The 22,773-nt window shown below is 30.9% G+C and overlaps 10 protein-coding genes and 4 pseudogenes across 14 annotated transcripts, besides 2 other annotated features; 6 read left to right on the top strand and 8 right to left on the bottom strand.

Annotated features, from left to right (window-relative positions):
- Positions 1-244: 244 nt before the first annotated feature.
- On the top strand, positions 245-820 carry TVAGG3_1002170 (cytidylate kinase protein; the record flags this gene model as incomplete). Its single annotated transcript, XM_001313223.1, has 1 exon — positions 245-820. One exon carries the CDS (start codon positions 245-247, stop codon positions 818-820), a length of 576 nt encoding a protein of 191 aa, XP_001313224.1.
- A 342-nt stretch (positions 821-1,162) lies between these two features.
- Positions 1,163-2,602: a mobile genetic element.
- A 144-nt stretch (positions 2,603-2,746) lies between these two features.
- TVAGG3_1002150 (uncharacterized protein) lies at positions 2,747-3,316 on the bottom strand (the record flags this gene model as incomplete). Its single annotated transcript, XM_001313222.2, has 1 exon — positions 2,857-3,315. One exon carries the CDS (start codon positions 3,313-3,315, stop codon positions 2,857-2,859), a length of 459 nt encoding a protein of 152 aa, XP_001313223.1.
- A 2,878-nt stretch (positions 3,317-6,194) lies between these two features.
- TVAGG3_1002140 (GTPase protein) lies at positions 6,195-6,758 on the top strand (the record flags this gene model as incomplete). Its single annotated transcript, XM_001313221.1, has 1 exon — positions 6,195-6,758. One exon carries the CDS (start codon positions 6,195-6,197, stop codon positions 6,756-6,758), a length of 564 nt encoding a protein of 187 aa, XP_001313222.1.
- Positions 6,759-6,971: 213 nt separating this feature from the next.
- Positions 6,972-8,526, bottom strand: TVAGG3_1002130 (armadillo (ARM) repeat-containing protein family; the record flags this gene model as incomplete). Its single annotated transcript, XM_001313220.1, has 1 exon — positions 7,010-8,449. The coding sequence occupies one exon, from the start codon at positions 8,447-8,449 to the stop codon at positions 7,010-7,012; it is 1,440 nt and encodes a 479-aa protein (XP_001313221.1).
- Positions 8,527-8,763: 237 nt separating this feature from the next.
- On the top strand, positions 8,764-10,106 carry TVAGG3_1002120 (uncharacterized protein; the record flags this gene model as incomplete). Its single annotated transcript, XM_001313219.2, has 1 exon — positions 8,764-10,041. The coding sequence occupies one exon, from the start codon at positions 8,764-8,766 to the stop codon at positions 10,039-10,041; it is 1,278 nt and encodes a 425-aa protein (XP_001313220.1).
- A 378-nt stretch (positions 10,107-10,484) lies between these two features.
- TVAGG3_1002110 (zinc finger, C2H2-type family protein) lies at positions 10,485-11,291 on the top strand (the record flags this gene model as incomplete). Its single annotated transcript, XM_001313218.1, has 1 exon — positions 10,485-11,291. The coding sequence occupies one exon, from the start codon at positions 10,485-10,487 to the stop codon at positions 11,289-11,291; it is 807 nt and encodes a 268-aa protein (XP_001313219.1).
- Positions 11,292-13,275: 1,984 nt separating this feature from the next.
- Positions 13,276-22,773: part of a mobile genetic element that runs on past the window's edge.
- TVAGG3_1002100 (repellent protein 1 family) lies at positions 14,151-14,591 on the bottom strand (the record flags this gene model as incomplete). The annotated part of the gene is made up of 1 exon (XM_001579828.2): positions 14,151-14,591. The coding sequence occupies one exon, from the start codon at positions 14,589-14,591 to the stop codon at positions 14,151-14,153; it is 441 nt and encodes a 146-aa protein (XP_001579878.2).
- Positions 14,622-15,025, bottom strand: TVAGG3_1002090 (annotated as a pseudogene). The gene has a single exon. A coding segment is annotated over exon 1 (404 nt).
- Positions 16,221-16,562, bottom strand: TVAGG3_1002080 (uncharacterized protein; the record flags this gene model as incomplete). Its single annotated transcript, XM_051254324.1, has 1 exon — positions 16,221-16,562. A coding segment is annotated over one exon (342 nt), but the record flags the coding sequence as incomplete, so codon positions are not given.
- On the top strand, positions 16,695-16,955 carry TVAGG3_1002070 (uncharacterized protein; the record flags this gene model as incomplete). Its single annotated transcript, XM_051254323.1, has 1 exon — positions 16,695-16,955. One exon carries the CDS (start codon positions 16,695-16,697, stop codon positions 16,953-16,955), a length of 261 nt encoding a protein of 86 aa, XP_051079897.1.
- Positions 17,121-17,714, top strand: TVAGG3_1002060 (annotated as a pseudogene). Its single transcript has one exon. A coding segment is annotated over exon 1 (594 nt).
- On the bottom strand, positions 17,957-18,532 carry TVAGG3_1002050 (organellar and viral DNA polymerase type B; the record flags this gene model as incomplete). The annotated part of the gene is made up of 1 exon (XM_051254322.1): positions 17,957-18,532. The coding sequence occupies one exon, from the start codon at positions 18,530-18,532 to the stop codon at positions 17,957-17,959; it is 576 nt and encodes a 191-aa protein (XP_051079896.1).
- Positions 19,141-19,820, bottom strand: TVAGG3_1002040 (annotated as a pseudogene). The gene has a single exon. A coding segment is annotated over exon 1 (680 nt).
- TVAGG3_1002030 lies at positions 20,069-21,448 on the bottom strand (annotated as a pseudogene). The gene has a single exon. A coding segment is annotated over exon 1 (1,380 nt).

Raw genomic sequence — 22,773 nt, 5'->3', positions numbered from 1 at the left:
TCCCCTATATAAATGAAAATTAAACTTTTTTATAAATAAAGAAAAAAAAAGATGAAAGAGAATATGACTACAATCCAATGTCCCTTGAAAATGGTTGGGGATTCTCAAAGCTCTCAAAACCCTCATTCAGAATCAAAGTAATATCAAGTTTTTTTGTATTGTCACTTTTACCTAAAATTTATTTCCTCTCAAAAAAATAAATTTCAATCGTTTGCGATCAGAAAATTTTGTTTCAATTGTGGCCATGTCTTCAAAACAAGTAATCTTCGTTCTTGGCGGTCCTGGCTGCGGCAAAGGTACACAAGCTACACGTATAGCCCAGAAGTATGGAATTGGATATGCTGCTGCAGGCGACATTCTTAGAGAAGTTGCCAAGAAGACAGATACTGAAATTGGAAGAAAGGTTGCTGAAATCATTAACTCTGGTCAGTTAGTTCCACCAGAACTTATCTGCCAAACAATCAAGAACGTAATTGAATCATCCGACAAGGAATACTTCTTAATGGATGGATTTCCACGTTCAATCGAACAAGCTGAAGCATTCGAGAAGGTTTTCCCACCATGTACTGCAGTAGCTCTTCTTGATGCACCAGATGAAGTATTAATTGCCCGCTGCTCCGAAAGAGGCAAGACATCTGGACGTGCTGACGACCGTGCAGAATGCATTCCAAACAGAATCACTGTCTACAAGAAGCAAACACAACCAGTTTTAGAAAAATACACAAAAGAAGGTAAGGTTTTCATTGTTAATTCTAACCAACCTATCGATGATGTTACAGAGGAGTTCGTACAAAAACTCAGAAAATACTGGAAAATTTAATGTTATGTAAGAATAAAAACAAATTCTCTTCTAGTTTGAATAATTTATTTAGTATATAATTCCAAAATAGTATGCGTAAAAGAGATGTAACTTTGCCTTTAACCAGAGCATCAGCCTGAATAAAATCCTAAAGTAAATTTATGGAGCGTGCATTAAAAATGCACATGGAGCACTAAATTTTTTGATGGGCGATCTTGGATTTTCACTCATTGGCCCAAAATATAATTCAATGAAGGTTTGATAAATAAATTCAAGCTGATTAGCATTCGATAACTATTGGAATAGATAAATTGATTATGCAATTGCATAAAATAACTGTATTGATTAAAGTTTGAGAACATTTTAAGGCTTCTCTCCGATGTGAACTGATCCTCTCAATTTTTCCATGATCTTAAGGTACCAAGCTCCTCATGCAGTCAGTTTCATGGGACATTACCTATATGATATCATTGCTTGATCTTTGCAGATATTATAACAAAGGTTATTTTTTAAAAAATCCTAAAATTAAAAGAATTTGAAATTATTCCGCATTTTTCGTCTAAAACAAGTTTTTTTCAACTTTGGATAATATGATTCTACTAATCATGTGTTCATCATTGCGCTTACTCCCACCTCTAAATTACATACATTTTATGTCGAAAAAGTAGATTTTGGTCTAAATTTTTTCGATTTTGTACGAGGTCTCCGAAGGGTGGTGAAGTGACTTTTTTAAAACTCTGATGCTATATTCATAATCCTTATTAATTGAATAAGCATAATCTACTCTTCTTTTTTTCATTTTGCATGAAAAAACCGGCATTATAATTTGAAAAAAGAGTGATTGCAAATGTTTTAATTGGAAGTATGGTATGCAAATTTAGGATCAATTAAAAGTTTTTCACTTGATAATCTTCATAATTTAATTTGTTGATGAATTTTTGATTAAAAGTATTTCAATTAGGTATTTTTCGAGGTAACACCTGTTATTCTGAAAGAATTTAGTTTATCATCATGAAAATATATACTGATAAGAAAAAGTCTAAATTTGATTAAACTGATATAGGGATCGTTGACTTTTCAAGTTTAATTTCTATTATGAAATTCATAAAAGCCTATAATAAATGTTTTGGCAAATAATGTTTTTATATCAAATAAGAAAATCATAATAAAGTAAATTATAGCATTTCTTATGTCAGATAGCTTATCATACGAAATAGGACATCACTATGTTCCTTATATTAGATTCGAAAATGATGAAGAAGATGTATATGTATATCTAGATGATGCAAAAAATATTCGCATTACAGATTTTGAATCTGTTTGCAGCATTCAATTAGAAGATCATAGGCCAACTTTATTAGTATTTGAAAAATTTGAAATTTAATTTCAAGTAATTATACTTTTTATATTGAATAAATATTTGTTTGTAACATTCTTTTGAATTGGTACTGTTTATTTTTTCATCTATTCTTTTGAATCTAATTTTTAAAAATATAGCGTCTTATTGGTTTCGGAATACAAAATAAATTAATAGGTTTGAATATATTCTCTAGGAATTTTCGTAATATACTGCTTAAGTTACATGCTTTCGGTCAAATTTTGGATAATGCAATTTAATCTTGAGCAAAAACAGCGACTTCGGACCTCATACTCTGGAGTATTAATGCCCTACCCACAAGCATTTAAAAGAACCCAAGTTGTATTTTTTTGAAATTTTTTATTTTTGAGGTCTCAAAATCCCCATCTCCAGAAAGAATGTGAAATGAAAGCCGATACAGACCGTTTGGTCGGAGAGAAGCCTTAATGAACGTTGAAAGTAGCTTATGGATGTATTGTATAGTTCATTAGATCCTTTCGAAAGAAACAAATATTAGTAATATTACAATGGCCGATATTAACCATTATTATTTGAAAACATTCCAAATATGAAATAAATATAGGATATTAAAGCGTGATATCACGTGATTTATTATGAGAACATCTGTATTAAATATTTTTGGTAGTAAAAAAAGAAATAAATATCTTTACACAGGTAAATTAACAAAACAATAAAAGAATCAGAATACATTGATCTGATCATCTTCGAACACATTAAATTCAAAATTGTCAACATCCTCCGCTGGAGCTGGTGACTCGATATTAAGAACTTGGTTCAAAAGTTTCGAATCTGGTGTCTGAATTCTAAGGAAATTGTAAATGGGTTCGATAAGGAAGCGAACCTTGATCCAGTTCTCACAATACCAGCAAATTAATGACTCTTTTTGCCTTATTGCTTGCCTATCAAGGTGGATATGTATCAATCTTGATATTTCTTGTGCAAGCTTCATTGCTTTGCCTTTATTCATCAGAGGCAAAGACCAAAGATACTTCTGGACTTCAAAATATAATGGTCCACAATTTCGAATCCTTTCTCCAGTTTGTTTCATTCTTTTGAGCTGCTGGTCGTTGTGGCGACGCGAAGAGGAGGTACTAAATATGATGTAATATTTACCATCTTGAATAACAGTAGGCTTCATCCCTTATAAAGCAAATGAAATTTGAATGATCTCAAATTTGAATGATTATCTACATTATTTGACACTTGAATTGAAATTCATGTAGAAACAATTTCCAAAGTGATAAGTTTTAATCAGTACTCTATGAAGGACAATAAAACCCAACTTAAGAATTTAACTTTAACGTGCCTGAAAATTTTAGATTTAATTATTATTAAACGTGTAATGAATTAGAAGCATTTATTTTTGATGTTAATTATTTATTTGAATACTTCTCAATTCAGAAAAAAATAAAATACCGTGCTTGATACATGTATCTGTTTTCAAATTTTAAATTGGATTTTTTAGGATAATAAAATATCAAATTCTTTCAATTCAAATTCTCCAAATAAGAAAAATCCATTAAACTATAGTTAGCGACGAATTCTACAAAATAAATAAAAAGCACGGTGGAAATAAAAAAATTCTGTTCAAATGATTTCTGAGATCATTATTTTCTTTCTATAACATTTCAGTGTGTATAATAATTCTTCCAAATTTTAAAATGCACGTTAGAAGATTGGGTTATCGTCAACGTGCTTTCCTTTCAAAAATATTTATATGTAGTAATATTCATCTGAAGTTACAACACATCAAAAATTCAGATCATATGTGATTCTTCCAATAATTATCATTTATTAAATTATATATCTAATCTGCCAATCTTTTGTAAAAAAGATATCTTTTCAATTTTTCTTCCCAAATAAATATGAAATTTATGAGTAGAAGTCAAATTAGGAACTATTTTCTTTTGATTTGATTTTGGTGTCATTTTGTTCTTTCAATTTTCCAAAACTATTCAAATAAAACTTAAAACAGGGATTCTAAGTACCAGAATCAACAAATGGTGTTTTTTCTTTTTATTCAAGTATGTTTCCTGTTATCATCTTCAAGATTTGTTCTAAATCATAATTGTTACAAAACAAAATACTTTCGATGATTCACAGTACGATTTTATCTTCCTGAAAACACAATAAATTTTATTTATTACTTGCTTATTTAATTACCATAATTATTCCTAAATATGAAATTTTTGGGCTTTTATAGATTTTGAGGCCAATCCGTTAATACTATGCCATAATTGTAAACAAATATACATTATAAATAAACTCATTTTGCAGAAGAATAAAGATTCTTTCCACATCATAAATTCTGATAGAAAAATTTCCCGAACACATGTAAACTGCGATGTATAGAGTATAAAATTTCCTAATATAAAACTCATCATAATTCAAAGTCTGGAATAAGACAGGATAGATGATAAAATTCTTTGAATTTATAATGGTATTGATAAAGATGTCTTGGGAACTAGATAATTTTATCATTCGAAATAACTAAGGTAGTCACAAAATCTAAGTAGTGAGGCTCTCAAAAATTGAACCGTACTCCATACAAAATTTGTGTACCCTCACTACTTAGATTTTGTGGCCTTCAATTGAGAGGTTAGTTTTGATAGAGCAAGTTATAAAATTAAAAGGGAAAAATAAATAAAATTTAAACATTTAATTATATATAATGTAAGGAGTGTAATTCCAAATTTTCTAAAAACTATTCAATTTGAGCATTTTTTTGGAATAGTAAATCTAATATGTACATCTAATAACAACATGATTCATCACCTTTTCAAGCTCTGCAGTCAATTTTTTGAAATTTGATTGAAATAAATGTAGCAAAAATTACATTTCATTAGGGATATATGAGTTTCTCTGGAAACAGGCTGATAAATTTTAAATTTTGTCCAATCAACATGAATGCATTGAGAAATTTGGATTGATTTTCTGGTAGAATCTGGAACAATTCAACCATGTATAAATGGATCATGTAATCATCATGAAATGTTAGTGTTAGAGTTTCAAAAGAAACAGAATGAGTGGAAATCAAACACAATCTGAATAATTTTAAACGTATACAATCTTTAAGTTTGTATTTTGAATTCTACATATATGATTGTGTAATTCGTTCTTTCAAATTTTCGGATTCAGGCATGTTTTGATAAAATTCATTCCCAAAAACGTCAATTAACAATTAAATTTAGTGTATTTTAAATATATATACTTATTATATTTTATAAATTATATTAAATTCGCAAAATTTTAAGTTTTAAACAAAAATAAAAAATGTTCAAAATATGAAATTATGCTTAGGATATTAAAATTTACATGTTAGCAATTTTTTGAATTGCTTTCAATTTTCATATTGAAATTTTTAAGATTTTTTTCTGAAATAATAAGCAAGAATATCAACCTAAATAATATTAAATTCCATGCGTTAATTTCCCCTCAAAAGTCATTGACCGCCTCTCAATCTAGATTTTGTGAGTACTTTAGCATCGAATGAATTATGAGTCGTGTTTTTAAACGTACAGAATCACAAAATGTTTTTCTTCGGAAATGCAAAAAAAAATCTGACTAATTTCTATGATACCAAAAGCACAGTTTCACAAGTCATCATTACGAGAAAAAGAAAAGGAATTCGATGTCTCTATAACCTTCTCCTACTGTGAAAATAGGAAAGATCTTTAATTCTAATTAATTTTCTCAAAATGTACTTGTTTTCAGATTAATTTGTTCAAAATCTAATTGGATTAATGATATATTAGATTGCCCATACGCATGCTAATGTATAATATCTGATTCCATCCGATCATTGTTTAAATTATCAGATCAACGGCGATTTTTTTTTGTGAGTGAATATTGAATTCAAAAATTGAACTAAGCTGGCAAAAATAACAAGAAGATCATTCATAATTTTGAATTCTTTTTTTGAAATTCGTATTTGCTGTACCATACCATTTATTGCTTTTTTGCAAAAACGAATAAAACTTTGTGATCTTATAAAAAATTGACAAATTTCAGAAAGATATGGATAATTATGTAAAAATCATTTTCGCTGGGGACAGCAACTGTGGTAAAACGACTCTACTTCTATATTATATCATGGGAGAAGTAAAGGGTGAAGCAAAACCCACAGTTGCTGCATCTTTCTTTACTCGAACTATCGACTTAAACAACAAAAAATACAATCTAGTTTTATGGGATACGGCTGGTCAAGAATTATATCGAAATTTAACGCCAATGTATTATCGTGACTCAAAAATTGCATTTATTTTGTTTGATGTAACTTCAAAGACATCATTTGATAACCTCGAATCATGGGTGAGTGACATTAGAAATGAAGCAGGCGATGGTGTTCTATTAAGTATTGTTGGTAATAAAATTGATCTGGATGACAGAGTTATTTCTCAAGTGCAGGCAACAGATTACGCTTTGTCTATTGGTGCTCAATACTTTGAAACAAGCGCTATTACTGGAGAAGGAGTAAACGAAATGATACAATGTTCACTAGAAGAATACATACCGCTTATAGAAACAAGCTCTAAAACTCTTTCTCTGACAGAAAATAAGAAGAAAAATGGCTGTTGCTGACAAAAAAATATAAAATTAAAAAAAATATTGTTATGATCATATGAATACATCAAAAGATCTTATTGATTAACAGAACTGTTGATTACTCCAAAGGATTTGAATATCATTTTGTATATATCTTTTATTAAAACTTAATATTGTTTTAAAAACTTTTTCAGATCAATAATATTATAAATGTTTCTATCAAAAGTAATACATGTCATAAAATAGTATATTTATTTAAACAAAAGAAAAAAAAAGAAAATTAAAAATTATTCATCATCATCACCTTTAATGAATGAAAGACATTGCTTAGCATACTCTCCTATCTGTAATCCAATCTCAGTAAGATCTTCAATTGTTGAAACATCAATTAATTCAAGAAATTTTGATTTTGAGTTTTCATCTTTCAAAAAAGATGTACTAAACAGTTTTGTAATAGCTTTTAATATGACCAGAGAATCTGTGTTTGGATCACCTTGTAAAATTGTGTTACAAATTTCAATAAAATCTTGATCAGCGAAAAAATGAACTGTAAGATCAGGATATTGATCTGTTAAGTTAGAAACAAGCCATACGGCGCCTGTTGATACCTTTTTTGATGAATGAATTGCATTTCTAACAAAATTATCCAAAAATTGATTTTCATTTAATCTTTCAACGAGTTCTAGATCATAAACAATCATATTTGATATAATATTACAGCATTGAATACAGATATTTTTGTCTTCTGTTATTTCTAACAGTTGTATTGTGATTTCGAAAATATTATATTCTTTATAATAAGGATAAACGTTGCCTTCGAGTTTGTACAAGATTTGATTGAGTAAATGAGTAACAATTTGTGTTAATTTTAGATCTTCACGCTGTAATAACGAAATTGAATTTGGTAAGAAGTTTGTGTTAAAAATAAAAGCAGAACAGAATTCCTCAGTGTCCAAAAAAAGGTTTATCGTCTTCAAAGAGAAATAAATAATTTCATTATAATTTGATTCCCAAAATTTTGACAAAATTGGAAGAATATGATCTGTAAAAAAGATATCAACGCCATTCTGATAGGTATACAATGCAGTCGCGCAGTCAATATCAGGAATTGAGTTAAATATTATTTTCAAATTTTCTTCATCTATTTGTTCTTCGTTATTTGTTTTTTCTTTAAGTTTTGTGAATAGGAAATAGATTAATTGTCCAAATTTTGTCAGAAATCGAATCAATGGATTTTGATTGTAAAATTTTTCTGCTGTAGTCAAAATTCCTACGCATAAGACAGATATTTGAGCTATCCTTGTAGAACTTACTACATTTGTGAGGATTTTAAGCGATAAATCGATAAATTCATCGAATTGAGATAAAATTGCCTGAAAAATCAAGTTGATTATGCCTATTTTAATGAGCCCCATGGTTATATCATTATCCTTTGTGAGGTTTACAAGAACTTTAAGTCCTTTTACTGAACAATCTGAAGAAATTAAATCAACAAATCGAGAAAATGCTTGAGATTGGAATAAAATCATCATTGTTTCGTGGCTGCAATTATAAGTTATTGAGATTAGATCATTTAATGCTGTATCAACCCACTGAGGTTTTGTTAATCTATAAGCGATATTTTCCAATTTCTGAGTAATTTCCTGAATATTTTCGATCTTCATAGAGACATGATCATTGCAAATTTCAGGATGGTCGCTTTCGATGACTTCATGGATCTCAACCATTTAAAAAATCAGAAACAAGATATTGATGAAGATTACGGGCGTGTAGTATGCATCCAAAAATCCACCAATAAAGCAAAAGTTAATCTTCTTATTGTTTCAAATAATAATTTATCAAAAAATTAAGAAAATTTAACAGAGGGGATCTTTTTCTGACAAATTGTGAAAATTTATCTCATTCAAATTGAAATGCCTTATTTTATTTTGATCTCATTATTTTCTGATTTTACAATAAACCGAGTTCGCTCATATTTTTTCTTGACAAGCGGAATTAACTCAGAATTAAAAATTTTAGATATCGTTATTTCAAAATTTCAATGATCAACAGAACTCTGATTAGTCTTCGATTGAAGAACTATGTCAATGATTCGCCATTCATTTCCAGTTCCATGAAGTACCTAAAAGTCAAAAGTTCAAGTTTTGATCGATTCTTTTCTTCTTTTGCAAAAGGATACATTCAAAATTCTTTTTATGAATCAACTAAGTTTAGTTTATTCTTAAAAACGCCATTAGATGTATCAGCTACACAGTATGACGGATTGAGAGGCCCCAATTTTATTAATTCAACACAGGATACACTTGATATTACGGATTGTTTATTTGTTAAGCTTCAATCATCAAAACCAAATCCATCTGCGATCGTTTATTTACCATTAAATGCCAACTCTTCGTTGAATATAAAGTATTCTACATTTTTATTGTGCAACAGCGAAGGCCCAAGAGGAACAATATATGCAAACTGCTCGGATTTCTTGTTATCACAAACATGCTTTAGAGAATGTTACTCACAAACTGGTCAGGGAATAATTTTACAACTTAATTCGACAAATCTTGAATTTAACTCATCAATGATAACAACAGAGAACGCTTTAAGTTTAACTTCTGATACTTTACTTGATATAAATACCCAGAATGCTAGATTTTCAAATATTAATCTCACAGGATTGATTTCTTCTGGTTTTGGCTTCATTAAGAATACAGGATCATCTTATATATCTAATTCTGTCTTTAATAACGTCTCTTCTACTGGTTTTATTCAATCACAATCAATTGAATTGTTTAATGTGTCTTTCATCAATATTTCATGCAACGAAAGCCTTCTTTTAGGAGAAGGAACTGCATCTGATATTTATTTTGTCAATGTTACAACTCCATCTGCTGTTTCTGGAAAAATAAATTTCAATAATATTTATTCTGATGGATCTATCAAGTTAGATGATTATGTAGATGTTATATCTGCTTCTTTTGATCAAATTCCAACGTTCGGACTTGATTCAAACTCATGTTTGGGATATGAGATTCGAAACGACGGATACAACACAACATGGCACTCTATAACATACTCTGTTGCATATTCTACATATATCTATGTTGGATTCATCGTATTACTTGTAATTGTTTATTTAATTTACAGGAAGAAGCTGAAGCAGCCTGTTGATGCAACTGTTCAGACTGAATTCATTTCTGGTAGCGATTGGGATGAAAACGAAGGAATTCGTGAAATTATTGAAGAAGTCGACGAAAACGAGGCAAAACCGGCCAAAGAACCTACAAAAGAGTCACCTTTACTCAATGATCAACAACAAAAGATCTAATTTTAATTCCTGTTCACTTATATTTTCTATCTTTCTAATTATGAATAAAAATATTAACTTTTCCTAATCTATAAGATGAGAAATATATGTGTATCCTAGAATGGACGAAAATCATTAAACCAACAATCATATTCAGAAATATAATGGGTTTATGTCTATGAAATGACAACTTTTAATGAATTTATACACACTATTACTAAACTATAGATAAACTATCTATTGGTACTTGTTATAGAAGATTCATGGAATTAAAAGATTGAAATTCATCCCCCTTTATATGACAGGTATTTTACAGCTCTATAAGGAAAATTACTTGATTGATATTAACAGTATAAAATGTTCATCTCAATTTTTCATCAGTTTGTGATATTAATTAATATTGTTTGATTCATTTATTTAAAACTTTTTGACGATTTTGAAATCTTTTTTGCATTATCTTTCAAATGAGTTACTTTGATAATGTACCCAAATCAAAAACTGGTCTTCTTAATATAAAAGTTGTTGATTGGGGTTTCATTAAGGATTTAGATGTAGAAGAGCTTAGGAATACTAGAGATCGATCTGATTTAAAAGCTATCATCAAAGATTTTTTAAAATCTGATTCATTATTTGTAGATCCTAACTTTGTAGAAGCAAATTTAGTATTTAAATACTTCCAATTGCTTCAAATAGCTGTCAAAGAGCTCACCAAAGAGAACAATCAACTTAGAGAAATAGTGCAAGTACAAAAAGAACAGTTATATAGTGCCAAAGATCAACTTATTCATTCTCGTGTAAAGCCTACAAAAACACCAGATGTAACGGTAATTTATCAATGCCCTTATTGCTTCAAACAATTCAAATCAAAGGAATATCTTGAACTTCACAAGCTAAGGAGACACAACACATCTACTACTAGTAAAAAGATTGAAAAAACAAATCCGATTTCAAAACCTACTGTTGATATCAATAAAATTGTTGAATCAATGGGTCATACGCTTGAACAGAGACAAAAGCAACAAAAAGAAGTATTTGAAAAACGATTCTCGGATTTTGAAAATAAAATCAAAGAAAAACTTGAAACAGACAGAAGAACATTTATCGCAGACAAGTTTCCTGGCAACCGTAAAGCTGCTGATTCAGTATTTGGAAATACATTAACTACAAGTCATGTTCCACTCATTTTATCTCTTAGTGATGACGATGATGATGAATACCTGAGTAGTATTAACATAAAAGAATCTCATGAATACTCTTCAGATAGTTTCTAACTAATTATGTTATTTTGTATAAATAAACATGTTTGTTATTATTTAATCTCTCAAGTTATTCTAATTCCGCAAAAGAAAGTAATGAAAAGACATCAATCGCTTTATTTAAATAGTCTTTCAAATGAAAAATCTCAATCTTGAAAATTAGAAAAGATCTTCGATCATAATTCTTGTACTACTATATAATTATTTAGAATTTATTCTATATACGTATAAATTGGTAAAAATCTCAAAATATAATAGAAATAAAGTGGGAATAAATAGAATTGAGTAAAATAAAATCTGTCTAACCTTAGGAATATTTATAATATTTGGATAGTTGAAAGATATTTAACTTGTAAATCGATATTATTAAAGAAGAAAATTGTTTGTTGATGTTTTGAACCTGTTTCACAAACAGAGTTTGTAACATTTGATAATATGTGCTATAATTCATATTAAAAAACGCCATTTTTCACTAAGAATTAGGAAACTGATATAATAATCAGGAAATAAGCTTGAAAATGATGAACACAACCTCGGGACAATCATTCTGTATGATATTGTGCTTGGTTAGTTTTTCCAAAAAAATTTGAAAATTCTGAAAATGATGAGAAATCTAACATTAGTGATTCTAAAACTTTGACATTAATAATTTTTTTGGAATTTTCAAAACTAAATTCAACCGATGAAGAAGTAATTCTTATTTTATTAAGAAAGTAAATAATAGAGATAACAATATTTTAAACAGATTTTATAATTACAACTTTTAATTTATGTTATCTTATACTTAATAAAGAGTAGTAGGATAGGATGGGTTGTGTGACTTTTTTTGTAAACGTAAGAATTCATACAATATCGAGCGATTTTGTATCATTTTTTTAACACATTATTTTTAAAATAATTTATTTTTTTATTCTTACATAAATGACCCAACAAGTAAAACCAGATAAAATAGATTATCGAATTTTAGAGGATGGTGTTCCTGTTTATATTCAAAGATTTAAAGGGAAGCAATATTATAGAATTGTTAATCCTGAATACATAAAACATTTATTTAAAAAGGAAGACTGTGAATTATTAAACGTTAATGAATATGAAACCAATAAATCAAAATTGAAATATAAATATATTGGAAGTGATGAAAGATGCAAAGATAAAGATAAAGTTTATACAGTTTCATATAATGAATGGAAAACCAATAAGATAAGAAAACATTTAGGAGATTATGGTAAAAGTTCTGAATTCTTTAAATCTAGTATGTATGAGAGAGTAAAAGAAATTAGAAATAATTATTTTCATGAGTAAAAGATTCACTACCATAATGAAATACATAATGAAAAAAATAAACTTTAAAAATTCATGTCTCAGAATCAACATAGAACTTTAAGAAACTAATGATTATTTGAATTTATGAAATCAATTATTTGATTCATTCTTTCTTCAATCTCTTCTATTCTTTTTGTTAAATCATCTATTTTCATTAATGAGGTGATTCTTGATTGGGGAATAGATTTCAAACTAATCACCCCTTTTATTTTTGAAATTTTGAATCCATCAACTTTAAACATTTTATTCAATTTACATGTTGTCAATTCTTCAAATAATTTTTTATTATTAGCATAATAGTCATTAAATTCTTCAACAGATGAAAAAATTTTTATTTCAGTAATTGGTTTAACAACGTTTATTTTTTGTTGAACATTTTCATTTATTTCTTCCTCTGTTTCATTTATTTTTAAAATCGGTTTCATTTATTAATAAATAAAAATTAGAATATAAGTGATGAAATATATTTTTTAATTAATATTAAATCAACTATGGCGGCAGGATTCTTTAAAAAATTATGGGATGGAATTAAGAAAGCTGCGGGTTGGGTTCATAAAAAGATTATTAAACCCATTGCAAACTTTTTGGCACCAGTAGCGAAAACGGCAGGAACTATCATAGGTGGAGTAGTTAGTATACAAGTCTTGGGTACGGCGGCACTGCGTTCCACCTTACCCAACACTAACTTAACCTTAAATATTTACAAAGCCGCCAACCACTTCACTAACGAACTCACTAATGTAAAAAATAAACGTTCTCACTATCGTTCTCACTAACGACTTCACTAATGTTCTCATAAATTTTCCTCAATATCTTCATCATCAGTGTTAACCCTATTGTAGTCATACCTGAAGCCATAAACTTTCTCTAACTTTTTAACGTACAATTTACATAACTTACCTTCGTCATCGTATGGTTTAATGATATAACTATTTCTATCTTTATACACAGTCAATGAAAAGTCAACTGGTCTCGGATGTATTTGAAAGAACATGTTATGCTCAGGAAGGAAGAATAAATGTTTAAATGTATGTTTGTTATACTGTGGAATTCGAATGAGTTGCTTTTGTTCTGTCATTTACATCCAAATAAAAATTTTCAGTAAAATAAAAAATAAACTTAAAAATAAAATAAAAAATAAACTTAAAAATTAATGATATCACCACCCTCACACGTATGAAAACATAGCACAAAAATAAATTTAGGTGAAGTGGTGAGATCTCACCTCTTTTTTCACCTGTTTTTTCACCCTGTTGAATTCATTGCTTTATAACTCTCTTCCTTTCTCCAACTCTTCTAACTTCTTCTTAAGTTCAGCAATGTTGTCCTCATGAAGTTTAATCTTTCTCAAAATTCCTTCTTTATCTAATGATTGCTTTATCTTTCTAAACTGAACTCTACCATCCTTCATAGTATGAATGTAAAAACCTTCTGGAATAGTTCCTGATTTAATGTATTCTACCAAAAACTTTTGTTTCATTGCTTCAGTGACTTTATTTGTCATTTCAATCAAATAAAAATTTTAATATTAAATAAAAATAACGTTATTTTTCAGTAAGGAAACGCAGGAGTTTTACGATTTATTTGAGGAGTAGGTTCTGGTTTAAATGTTGGAGTCGGTTTAGGAGTTGACTTTTGAACAGGAGTTTGTACTTCCATAGGTTCAGGAGTCATTGAAGGTTTTGCTTGTGAAGGTGTTGGAGTTTGTTTAACTTCAGCTACTTCAGTATTATTTACAACATTTGCTTTGTTTCTTTTCAACATCATTACTGCTCCTGCTGTAGCTAGCAAACCTAGTGGGAGACCATATCTTATATAAGGACTTGACCAAATGCTATTTTTGACAGGAGCTGGTGGAACACCTAACCTTGGTGGGACTGCTCTTTGCCATTGTGCAGCTCGTAAGAAATATTCAATAGGTGCTCCATAATCGTTTGGTAAAGTTTGTTTCATAGATGGTGAAGGTTCACGAGAGCTTGATGAAGAACTCATTTATAAGCTTTAAAAATAAACGTTCATCCTTTATTCCTCACTGTCGTCCGTAGCTAAGTTATAGTCATCTAATCTTATTATTGGTATGCCTGACTGTCTTACTTGTATGGCAAAGCAACAATCCCTCATAAATCCAATAAGTGGCTTTGGTACGTTTTCAGTTGCTAGTTCAATAGGTCCTTTAACAGACAATTTGTATGTTATTGGAGCAGTAGATGTTTGACCTTGCTGGAAGCAAAAGTCCACTTCTGTTGGAAAACCACATAAGAAATGTGTGTTGTCATAGCTATCCCATTTATGTTCCACACTACCATCATCCACCAATGACCTCATAACATCTTCATTAAATCCTATCATATCATTGTTTGTATTGCAGGCGTTCGCAACCATTTCATAAAATACAGGTCCATATGATTTTTCGGTTCTGCAGGCATATTTCCATAAACTCCCATGGAAAGCTGAAGATATTTAAACTTAGGGTTCTCAAAATTAACATAATAGTTGTCTTTCTTTCTAAATAGTGCCCAAATACTTTTAACATTAATAGGCGTATAAGCTGCTGTAAATGTTGCACTTGAACTATCTGTATTCTTTGAGAATGAACCGTCCATAGGAATCCAATCCATAACTTTAACAGGAAAACATAAAGCCTCGTTTGTATAATGTTCTACAAGTTCTGTATAAATGTTAGGGTCTAAAGAGAATGACTTTGGATGAATGAAACATTCATTAAAATCCATCTTTGTTCGAAATAGTTGCTGGGTTACAGTTGTAATAGTAACTGTTCCACTAGCTTCTACTGCCTTCGTTATCATAGTGAATGGTTCATTCCATGGAACAAATTTATTTGTCGGTGGATTTGAATCTGAAGCAAATGCAACTTTAAGAGTTGGATTGAAAGCAATGATATCATTTACAGATATAGATGTGCATTGTAAGGCGTCGCTACTGAACTTTACTTTAGCTGAATGTTTCCTGCAAAAGCTGGAATAAATCGAATAGCTTCTAATGGAAGGAATCTTCTAACAGGAATTCTTAAACGAAGCTTAAAATCAAATGATTTTCCTGCTGTAATTGGACCACTAACAATTTGTCCTGTTCTGCATGTTCCCGAATGACTCCATACATCTTCATGTCGAGTCTTTGAGAAAACATCTACTTTCTTTATTTGTTCGGTAGTTTGTGAGTTTGAAGTTATATATGCTTCTTCTCTTGCGTTGTCTTGAGAATATACGATACGACCATTTGCAAGGATTTGATATCCAGCAACTGCATAGAAAGCGTCATCGAAACCAATCCAAAATCCTGGTGGGTTTGTTTTATTGGAACCTGAACCAATTTCTTTATCTACAATAAATTGACCTTCCATTTTATACGTAATGAATGTATTGTAAAGGTCCAACATATTTTCACCAGGAGGTGAGAGATTGAATGTTACCCATGTGTTATCTTTAGCAGTTCCAGGTTGTGATGGAATCTTTGCGTCAGAATATTTTCTATTAGTGTCACCAATTTGAACTGCATTGTCTATGATATCGAAATATGAGCGAATCTGATGAATATGCTCTGCTGGAGTAAATTCGTTAACTGTTCGTTCTGCATGTATTTACTTCAGATAAAAATATCTATTTACTTCATTATTCTCACTCTTCTTCTTGGCATTCGTGGTGGAAGTTGTTTCTTGACATTTTCAATGAACTGTACATTCTCTTTTGTCTCAACTTCTTTCACTGGCGGGTCAGGATTCTTTGACTCGGTTTGTTTTTCAATGAAATTCACGAACTTTGCAATAAGCTCTTGGTTCGTTATTGAAAGTACATCTGGCTTCTTTTCTTCTGGTTCTATTGACTTTTCAGTTTGAATAGAAGGTTTTATATGGGCTTCACCCTCGGTGCCATGCACCTTAATGTTGTCGCTCTCTGCATTCGCTAATGGAACCTTTCTTTTTCTTACGTATATTTTACCATCTTTACTCTGACTTACGTAATAGAAAGGATGTTGTATTCCTCTTGCGTCATTTAATATAATAGACTCTCGCTCTGATTTTGACAAGCTCATTTTACATCGGTTAAAGTTTTAATTTTGTTTTTTATCTGCAGTCAAATGACTCAGACAAGCCCTACGGACAAGACCCAAGGGGTCATAGATGTTGAAGCATTGAAGAAAGAAATTCGCGAGCAAATTTTATCCGAACTGAAGGAACAAAAACAAGAACAAAAGCCAGAGAGACCAAAGAGAAAACTTAGTGAAAAACAACTTGCTGCATTAGCTGCTGGAAGACAAAAGAACCCACGTTTGCTGGCGAAGAAAGCTAGAGAAGAAGCTGAAGCAAAAGCTAAAGAAGCTGAAGCAAAGAAAGAGTAAATGGTTTATTTTTATCCGAATTAAATGTATAGACAAATACCTTTATCTGTTGCGTTCAGTAGTGAAAACCCTGACGTCAAAATAAAGGGGAACAGAGTAACGTTTAAGTTTCCAACAGACTGGATTGTGAACATAAATGAAGAGAAGTACATTGGCATAACATCTATGTATATAACACGTGCTTTCAGAAAGGTTGACTTTATACTTCAAGTCGAGATAGAAAATGACGAACAGTCTTTAAGCGCCCAAAACATTCACATATACAAATACTTTAAAGACGATACAACATTGCAACAATGTATGATTTCATTTAATGAGATGTTCGAGAAAAAGTTCAACATTGAAGTACAAACTTTACAGCCTTTACGTGAGTTTCTTGCACAACTGAAAGAAGAAGGTAGTCAGCCACAACTTATAGACTTTCATTATGAATTTAATGAAAATGAAGATGGAACTCATGACTGTCAGTTTGTTATATATTCACCATTCAATGAAGTAGCTAAAAAGAAAAAAAATCCATTACGTATAAGATTTCAAATCTCTGAACCAAGTGATGATTTCAAGAATGTTTTCAATTATGATGCAATGCTTCCGAGGAAAAATGAATTTTCAAAGATTGTAACACCTGGCGTTTGGGATAGAAAGCAAGCTATTCTTTTCTCTAATATAGCCAAGGGTTGAAAATGAGTTCATTGGTCATACAAGAACTTCACCACTTCCTAACCCTAAATACTATAAATTAACTGGCTTCAATCGTGAGTTTTGGATAGACATGTTCTCCACTCATGACCATAAATGTCCAGTGTTCTTACCTCCAGACCATAAGGACTGTCTCTACATTGAAGCACAACTCTTAAACTCTACCATCGCAGTATTGTAAAATCTACGCTAGCTTTATTTTTATCACGAATGACCTCATTGCTGACAAAAATAAATGACCTCATTCATGACCTCATTATTTTTATCACGAATGGTCTCACTGCTGACAAAAATAAATGACCTCAGAACTTCAACTTACGAATAAAGCTTGTTTTAGTCGTTATTGAGAAGTTAAACTTTTCAGTAAAGCAAGGACTAGAAGACTTACATAAGTCAAATCCAATCTCTTGACCATCATGAAGTGCTTTGTAAAGTTTCATTAAACTGAACTCAGAGTCTTTGTCAAATTTTCCTTGCGGAACCATTAAACCTTTATCTTCATCATAGAAACACTGAACAGAGTCAGGAAACATTTCATTAGCGGTTAAAGCAATAACATCTTGCTTCACGCCTTTCATTCTGCAGTGAAATGCAACTTCATTTAAATCGTTAGTGAGTAAGTCTATGTAGGTCTTCTTTCCACAAAATATTGACTTGTATGCTAAACTTTGTTTTCCAGGTGTTATTTCTGCGAAGTCACTATGAAACTGACCAAGGTTTTTACCAATGAGAACTCTTCCATAACGTTTCTCAAACTCTTCAGCTAAACGAGGGATATCTTCATTGTAGAGATGCATACTGTCGGTGTCGCTATAAAAGATGTCCATTCCTAAGTCCTCAGCAGTACAGAATACTTCACACATTATTCTCTTCGACATAGACAGAATGTTAACACCAAGTGGACAAAGTTAAAGTGTCTGCAAATGCTTTTCGTTAGCTTGAAAATAGTTTTATCTGAACCATCCAAACCTTCGAACTTCACTATATGGTTGTAGTTTCTGATGCATATCTTATAGCATCTTTGTCATCTACTATGGTTATTTTTGACTCAATAGGAGATAGAATAGTTTTGCCATAAATACTGTTCAGAATGAGCTTTATATTTTCTTGCAAAGGATTTCCTTCTTTCTTATACTTTAACCTTAACTCAAACAACTTCTTTACTTCATCTCTTATTCTAATATCTCTGTTTCCATCGTAATAGTATCCTTGCAACACTTCACATTTGACACCTTGATATTTTATGAGGTCTTGTAATGTTATATGGTCAACATACATTAAACAGCAAGTGTTTGAACTTCTGGGAACGTTAAGTTCTGGATTTAGTTCAGGGTCACAAACTATTAAAGGAAAGTGTCTATGTATTCCAATCTCTGTTATCTTAATGAGAACAAAGAAGCCGACATAAACTTTTCACCAATGGGTTCCTTTTGGTCGTCATCGAATAAATGTCTCATGAGATACTCTGTGCTTAACATCTCATCCTTCAATACTTTGGAATTCCTTCTAAAGTATAAAGTCTTGCTATAGCTGATGGATATAATGAAACAGCGTCGAAGTCAGCAATGAGTTTCTTTTCGCTCTTTTGTTTCATGTTATCTGACAGCATACATCTTCCACCTTGAATGCATCTCGAAATAAATTCTCTTGGTTTATTTGAGAGGTCATAAAGATTTCCATTCGGGAAGTATACTCTGTTCTCAAACAATTTGTTAGCAATTGAACAAATACTAACGTAGTCATAAACGTTTAAATCAAACTCTTTCAATAAGTCATTGCGGAACTTTACAAAACCTTCTCTTAAAATTCTTACATCTTGTTTGCAATAAAACGTGCTATATTTTTCTAAGTCGAAGTGGTTTTCATCTATTCTGCAACCTTTGATGGAATCTATGTTTTTCATGAATGTATCTGCATCCCGGATAAACTTACAGCTTCAGAAATGACACCAGTTCTGTTGTCATTTGCTAACAAACTGCTGTAGTAGTTGTATGGAAATACTTCTTTCGGTCCTGTTTGTAAGTTAAACATAGCAGGAAATAGTTTAAGCTTCTTATTTATAACACTGTAAGAGTCTTTTATAATAATTGCCCTTCCTTTATATAAGCCAGTTATTTGCATTGTTCGTGAACCTTTAATGATGGGAGTTCCTTTCACTTCTGTCATGTGTCTTAAGATGAAGTTTATATCATAACTGAGGTTATGGAAATATATTAAACTCTTGTCAGGAAGTCGCTCCAAAAATTCTGTTGCACAGTTTTGACCCCAAATGCTTTCACTCACTGAACCATCTTCACTGTCATAACAGATGTTAAAAGCTTTATGAAAGCCATCGGTACTACACTCAAAGTCAGCAAAGAAAACGTGCTCAGGAATGAACTTGCACTTATTTTTATTTACTTCTTTTGACTCTGTTTCTTCTTCAGTTGTACACAATACTTTGGAGCATATGTCAAATCTTTAAATGGTGCAAGGTTCTGTTTATATAAGTCAGTCGTATATGTGAAAAGTTCTCCATAAGAAATAGGTTCGAAATATTTGCACTCCCACAATGTTTTCATAACATCCCATAGCGGTGTTGTTCTATCATGCGAACTACATATTTATCTTCTCTCTTTGTATAAATCTTCATCTGTTTCTCAATGTTCATTCCACCACACTCCTTCAAGATTTCTATATAGTTGCGAATGAAATATGTTGTCATTGGTAGTCTTTCATTTAGCATGTAGTGGTCTTCAACAAGAAGTAAGTCAATAGTTCGAACAGTTTCACATTCTTTTGGTATATCTCTCTTTATTTCATTATGTCTTGAGTCATTGAAATAACCAATGGTAACATTAAATGCTATACCTGTTGCGTCAGAAATTTCTTGTACTTTACTTTGAGGAAAGTCTCTAACACGAATGACTTCTCTCATGTGGTCAATAGTTTCTTCATTTACTCCAGCCTGAATGCAAGCATAAACGAAACAATTGTCTTCTGTCATAAGTGTTGCAGTTCTTTTGTTCAGTTCATTGAAGATTTGGTAGCGTTCAAGATTTATAGGTAATGTGCAAAGATACTTCCAGAACTGACCGCTTCTCTTCTTATAAAACTTCTTTTCACCAAGGATTTCATTCCAGAAGTCATCTATATCTGTTTATCTCCTGTTTGTTAAGTCTGTTCAAATCTTTTCTGTCTTTGTCAGTGTGCTTTCATCTCTATATGGTCTCTTTTTTGGTTTGCCTTTCTTTACATCTGACATCGTTAAGCCTTCATATTCTGTTAAATCATACATCTTTATTTCAGTAAGATTCTTTATGTTTGTCAAGAAGAAGTCATAGTGCATTTCAACAATACCTGCAGCATTTGCTTCTATCTCTGATATAAAGTTCTCCTTCAAGAGCTGATGTAGTAATGTTCCAATATTATTGAGGTTTAACGTAGAACATTCATACTTTCCACCAAGTTTATAACATACCATCCATCTTTGTTGGGAGTTTATTTTAATCTTCTCTAAGAGTCTCATGAAAACCTTACCGAAATGTTTGTGTAAGTAGTCTCTGTTTGGTTCATCTAAAGCTTCGATGTTAAAGTCAATGAGTCTATTGCCTGTCTTACATTCTCTTCCTATTCTCTTCATCTTTCTTTAACCATCTCTCACCTTCTTTTGGTTTGTCGTCAATGGAACGAATGACATCGTTAGCTTTGCGAACTTGTTCTATAGCACTTTTAAACATCTCTCTTCTCTGTTGTTTCAGTGTGTCGTCTCTCTTTCGTGTTTCACCAACGTTTGCATTTGTTATGTCAAACATTTCTCTTCTTTCTTCATGAGGTACTGAACGTCTATGATATAAGTCAATAGCAACGTCATTTAAAGGAAATGCTCTTGCATGGACTTCGTCCTCGCCGCGTTGCGGCTTTATGAACTCATGAATTCTATCATAACTTATTGCACCATTATAGTCATTGAGGATGTCAGCGAGTGCTTTTTTGTTTGTTGCGTAATGCTTTGCAACATCTATATTAGCTTCTGTAAGAAGTTGTTTTATTTCCGAGTGTTCTAACTTAGACAACTTCCGATACATCTTTAGTAGGAAATAAAAAAATATTTTTTTGAAAAAATTAGATTAGATTTTTTTAAGTTATTTTTCAAAATAATTAATATTTTTATTTTAATGAAACACATGCAAGATTGCAAGTTCTTTTCATACAATGCTCTCGCTAATGCCATCAAGAATGAGTTCAATGCTTCAAATGTTAATGTTATCTTTAACAAGAAGTTTGTGAAAGAATCTAAGTTCGGTCAGTATGTCAGACCATTAGCTATCGTCATTGACCGCAAACGTTATACTTCACAAGAGTTAGCAGTAGTTTTGAAACAAAAGAGTTTCTTCGTGAATGTCAAAGATACTCATTATACTGTCATAAAGAACTCTAACGTTGACTTCTTCAGTATTGCTTTAAATCTTTCCGAACAGAAAGAATATAAGAAGGGTGAAACAAATGTGAAATATTATCCTTCATCTCTGAAGACAATAACGAACAAAGATGTCATACAAAAGTTCTTACCAAAGGTTGAAGAAGCTTCTATTGACATTGACGAAGGAAGTGAAATGGTTGAAGAAATAGACCCTGAAGTTATTTAAGCAAAAATATATTTTTGGTTAGTCTTCATATCGACATTTTACAACACTTAAATGGTAAAAACAAAATAAACTTGAAGAAGTGAAGATTTGCACTTCGTCAATTATGATCGACATGGAGCGTTTTGTTTTTATCATGGTTTTCTCCACTATGGTTCTAACGTGGCACCCGACGAGATTTTTTTTCATTCTTCCTCTTTGAAGTTGTCGAAATATTCTGTTATCTTTTCTTTCAGTAATGTTAAGTCTTCTTTGAATGTAAGTATTGTGCAACCTTTGATGTCATAGTGTGTTTGAGGTAACGTATCTTGAACTATTTGTTTCACATCTTCATTCGGTGTCATTGAAATCGGTAAGTTTTCACGATAGAACCAGTTTCTGTCAGATTTATATATTTTAGCTAAGTCATAAAAGCTCTTGTTGTTTCTTCTGACTAAATGCAACATAACCATATCTTTATCTTCTTCTTTCTCCAACTCTTCAGTATATATCAT

This window comes from Trichomonas vaginalis, chromosome I (assembly GCF_026262505.1).
Source record: "Trichomonas vaginalis G3 chromosome I, whole genome shotgun sequence".
Classification (NCBI taxonomy): domain Eukaryota; phylum Parabasalia; order Trichomonadida; family Trichomonadidae; genus Trichomonas; species Trichomonas vaginalis.
Note: the sequence above shows the minus strand (reverse complement) of the source record. Positions and strands in the feature narration are given on the sequence as shown.